This window comes from Protomyctophum parallelum, assembly GCF_964188405.1.
Source record: "Protomyctophum parallelum genome assembly, chromosome: 12".
NCBI classification, from domain to species: domain Eukaryota; kingdom Metazoa; phylum Chordata; class Actinopteri; order Myctophiformes; family Myctophidae; genus Protomyctophum; species Protomyctophum parallelum.
The window spans coordinates 12702181-12707180 of NC_139712.1; the positions used below are offsets into that span (position 1 = coordinate 12702181).

Sequence of the window (5000 nt, forward strand, 5' to 3'; positions counted from 1 at the left end):
TTTCCCTTTTCGAGGTAACCGTTACGGTCGCCCCAAAACCATCTCGACCTGTCTTACCTTTTAGAGGTAACCGGTACGGTCGCCCCAAAACCATCTGACCTGTCTTACCTTTTAGAGGTAACTGGTATGGTCGCCCCAAAACCATTTTTTTCCGCCGACCTGAGAATAAGGTTAGAAATAAGTTTAGGGTTAGGCGTAGTTTTACAGAGGTTAAGGTATCAAGTTCTGAAAGGAAGGCGTGTCTGGGATTTGGGGTGGAAGAAGAAGATGAATGATTTCTGACTCCGCTCCAGTTAGACTTTAACTCCACATCTTCCTTCTCTCTCTCTCTCTCTCTTCAGAGCCAGGCAGGTAGAACGGTTACCACGGAGACCATGAAGGCCGAACCCGACAACAAGGTGAAAGGTGAGAAGGATTTATTTACTAACATAGATTTTTACAATATAAATTGGGGGTCCCAGAGACAGACATACCACACTGACGAAAACTACATGGAAACTAAATAAACTATCTATGATGACTAAGACAAAAAATACTGACAATTTCGTCGACAAATAAAAACTAGACTAAAATGTTAGGAAGGGACTAGTGGACAAGAGATCCAGTATAAGTCATTTTACACTTGGTTCCATGCTGAAAATAGCAGATCTACAAGTTCAGCGCGACGCGTTGTGTGCTTGTAGATCGGCTATTTTCAGCAAGTCTAAAAACACTCATTACGACGGCATCAAGACCCGCCAAAATACATTTTAGTCGACTAAATCAACTAGATTTAGTCGACTAAAATCGTATGACATTTAGTCGACTAAAACTAGACTTAACAATAAAACATTCCGGGTGACTAAAATGTGACTAAAACTAAATGAAAACTATTCAAATGACGAAGACTAAAACTAAAAACACCACTGGTCCGTAGACTATCACCATGTGTTGTCCTTGATGACTGTAAAGTCTCTCTGGATAGGCCTATATCTCACAGCTCTTCCACGCCCCCTTTTCCACGCCCCCTTTTCCAGACCTAGTGGTGTTGACGTGACGTCACTCCATAGACATTAATGTTAAAAGACGTGACGTCACTCCATAGACATTAATGTTAAAAGACGTGACGTCACTCCATAGACAGTAATGTTAAAAGACGTGACGTCACTCCATAGACATTAATGTTAAAAGACGTGACGTCACTCCATAGACTTTAATGTTAAAAGACGTGACGTCACTCCATAGACATTAATGTTAAAAGACGTGACGTCACTCCATAGACTTTAATGTTAAAAGACGTGACGTCACTCCATAGACTTTAATGTTAAAAGACGTGACGTCACTCCATAGACTTTAATGTTAAAAGACGTGACGTCACTCCATAGACATTAATGTTAAACGACGTGACGTCACTCCATAGACTTTAAAGGACCACTTCACCACTTTTCAACCTATCTTCATATAATAGGTCCTCACTAATAATCATGAAAAAATGGTGCAATTTTTTTCTACTCAGTCTTTGTCTCATAGGAGGGCTGTGGGCAGTTCAGAAACCGTCTTCCAGTGACATCATCGATGGGGAATACAAGCTAATAATAACTGCAGGCTTTCTAGTCCTGAAAAGTTGCAATGCGAAAATGGAATCCATCGTTCTCACGATAATGAAAATCTAAATACTTTTGTAAAAAAATCTTGTTTAAAAAATAATCTGCCTAATGATGATGTCACTGGAAGACGGTTTCTAAACTGCCCCACAGCCCTCCTATGAGACACAGACCGAGTAGAAAGAAATCGTGCCATTTTATCATGATTATTAGTGAGGACCTATCATATGAAGACAGGTTGAAAAGTGGTGAAGTGGTCCTTTAATGTTAAAAGACGTGACGTCACTCCATAGACATTAATGTTAAAAGACCGACGTTCAGAGCACGGTCTTAACATCTTGTTTTCTTCATAATAATAATAATATTGGTCTTTTTACATTTTAACATTTTGGAAACGGCCTTAAACGGTGCAGAGGAAGCAGGTAGGGATGTGTAGCTCTAGTCTGGTCTGTGTAGCTCTGGTCCACGAGAGAGGCCGTGGCCCAGAGCCACCACTAGGTCTGGAAAAGGGGGCGTGGAAGAGCTGTGAGATATAGGCCTATCCAGAGAGACTTTACAGCAGGGGTGGTGCAACTTTGACGATGGCGAGGGCCAACATATTTCCACACTCACTCCAGAGGGGGCCACGGTTCATATTGTTGTCGTAGCAAAAATAGCCGATCTACAAGCTTGTAGATCGGCTATTTTTTGCTTTTTTTTAAATTGAAAATCTGAAAGTTTTTGCTATTTTTGAATTGGAATCCTGACAAGTAACCTTTTTATTGAATTTCGCAAGGGGGCGGGGCAAGGGGCGGGGAAAGGGGGGGGGGGGGAAAGGTTCAGGGAAAGGGGGCGGGGAAAGGGCTGTGAGATAGGCATATTATTAAAGGTATATTCAGTGATTTCACTCAAAAAACCGTAGGTTTCGTTTTTGGCTGGGACCCCCAAAGCCTTTCATCCAATCAGGATAGAGAGCCAAAAACGAAACCTAAGGTTTTTTGACCCCCAGGGGTTAACTGGGGACAGGGAGGAACTCCTTATAATATGGTCAGCACACTCTATAGTAGAGAGGATTATCACAACAAAACAAAAAAACAAGTGATATTTGAATTAAGTGAAATCACTGAATATACCTTTAAGAGCGTCTGATAAAGTGCCTATACGTTGTGTGTCCTGCGCTCTGATTGGCTGCCTCCTCCCACCAGGGCGGGAGCTGTGCAAAGTCCTCTTCCCATACGACGCGCAGAATGAAGACGAGCTGTCAATCAAGGAGGGGGAGATCGTCGCCATCGTCAACAAGGTTATTTGTGTGTGTGTGTGTGTGTGTGTGTGTGTGTGTGTGTGTGTGTGTGTGTGTGTGTGTGTGTGCCTGCGTGCGTGCGTGTGCCTGCGTGCGTGCGTGCCTGCGTGTGTGCGCTCGTTCCACACGTCCCAGACTCTTCTCCCTTCTCTAAAACACCCTGGACAACGCTCCACACGTCCCAGACTCTTCTCCCTTCTCTAAAACACCCTGGACAACGCTCCACACGTCCCAGACTCTTCTCCCTTCTCTAAAACACCCTGGACAACGCTCCACACGTCCCAGACTCTTCTCCCTTCTCTAAAACACCCTGGACAACGCTCCACGCGTCCCAGACTCTTCTCCCTTCTCTAAAACACCCTGGACAACGCTCCACGCGCCCCAGACTCTTCTCCCTTCTCTAAAACACCCTGGACAACGCTCCACGCGTCCCAGACTCTTCTCCCTTCTCTAAAACACCCTGGACAACGCTCCACACGTCCCAGACTCTTCTCCCTTCTCTAAAACACCCTGGACAACGCTCCACACGTCCCAGACTCTTCTCCCTTCTCTAAAACACCCTGGACAACGCTCCACGCATCCCAGACTCTTCTCCCTTCTCTAAAACACCCTGGACAACGCTCGACACGTGCAACAAAAATAGCAGAACTATGAACTCACAGATTCTGTCTGTCTGTCTGTCTGTCTGTCTGTCTGTCTCTCTGCCTGTCTGTCTCTCTGCCTGTCTGTCTGTCAGGACTGTGCAGATGCTGGGTGGTGGATGGGGGAGGTGGGGGGCAGACGGGGGGTCTTCCCTGATAACTTCGTCAAGATGCTGGTTCCGGAAGTGGACAAAGAGGTACGCGCGCGCACACACACACACACACACACACACACACACACACACACACACACACACACACACACACATGTGCGCCCACAAATAATGAACAAATGCTTACTGTGTGTGTGTGTGTGTGCGTGTGTGTGTGTGTGTTTCAGAGACCAAAGAAACCACCTCCTCCCACTGCCGCTTCAGCAAAACTCACCGCAGGTAACCTCTCCTCTCCTCTCCTCTCCTCTCCTCTCCTCTCCTCTCCTCTCCTCTCCTCTCCTCTCCTCTCCTCTCCTCTCCTCTCCTCTCCTCTCCTCTCCTCTCCTCTCCTCTCCTTGTGGTGATGAAATGTCAGTGTATAAACATGAACTGCATCGCTGGTGAAATGGTCATGAGCTGGCGTGTGTGCGTGCGCGTTCGTTCGTTCGTTCGTGCGTGCGTGCGCGCGTGCGTGCAAAGACAGAATGAATTTGTCTTATAAAACCTGTTGAGATGTAAAACTAGATGAAACAGATGAAAACTAAATACAAACTAAGCTATGATGACTAAGGCCAAGAAGACTAAATAAAAACTAGATTAAAAATGTCAGGGAGGGACTAGTGGAGAACTAAGACAACTACGGATTTAGTCGACTAAAATCCTATGATATTTAGTGGATGGTAGTCAAAGACAACTATACTGAACATAGACTGTAAAATATATGGACAAAGCGTTCCCCGGGTCTGATATGAACGTAAAATGAAGCCTGTCAGTCCTTGAATTGTAAGTCGCCATCTTTCTAGATCCGTTTGGGCCCAGCTGGCCCATTGGCTGGCCCAGACAACGAGGCGGGACTGCCCCCCTTCTTCTCCGTTGGTTTTTATTTTGACTCGAGTGGAAGGGGAATCCCGATCATAGACTGTAACGGTAGCCACGCCCCTCAGAACATGCGCGACTTTATGGTCATTATTTAAATAAATGGGACCATCATTTTCCAAAAAGAATATTATGACATTAGAAATGAGACTTTAAACTAGTGACTGGAAGCAGAAAGTATTCATGACCATGTTTATTAAGGTAATACAGTCTAGGTGAAGTTGGGCCCAAATACATGGACTTCTATGGGGCTATGGGTTCTTTTGGGCCCAATGACAGCGCCACAACAGGCCATTATATGAACTTTCAGGAAATCCCGATTTCCTTGTGGCTTCACAAAATATCTGTCTGACTGCCCCCCTGGTTAAATATTTAATATGAAACTAAAACATTGACCTCCGACCTCCAGATAAAAAGTGTGAGGTGAAGAAGGTCCCTCCAGAGCGGCCGGACCACCTGCCCCAGAGAG

The 5000-nt window shown here is 45.4% G+C and overlaps 1 protein-coding gene across 1 annotated transcript in view; it reads left to right on the plus strand.

The window, feature by feature from the left end:
• sh3kbp1 (SH3-domain kinase binding protein 1) overlaps positions 1-5000 on the plus strand; it is a gene marked incomplete at its 5' end in the record, with an annotated part of 38437 nt that overhangs the window by 20470 nt on the left and 12967 nt on the right. Inside the window, 5 exons of the mRNA XM_083777629.1 lie at positions 342-405; positions 2768-2862; positions 3599-3700; positions 3844-3895; positions 4941-5000. The exon at positions 4941-5000 is cut by the window's right edge and continues 12 nt beyond it. Of these exons, the coding sequence (XP_083633755.1) occupies positions 342-405; positions 2768-2862; positions 3599-3700; positions 3844-3895; positions 4941-5000 (373 nt within the window). The remainder of the gene's footprint in view (positions 1-341; positions 406-2767; positions 2863-3598; positions 3701-3843; positions 3896-4940) is intronic.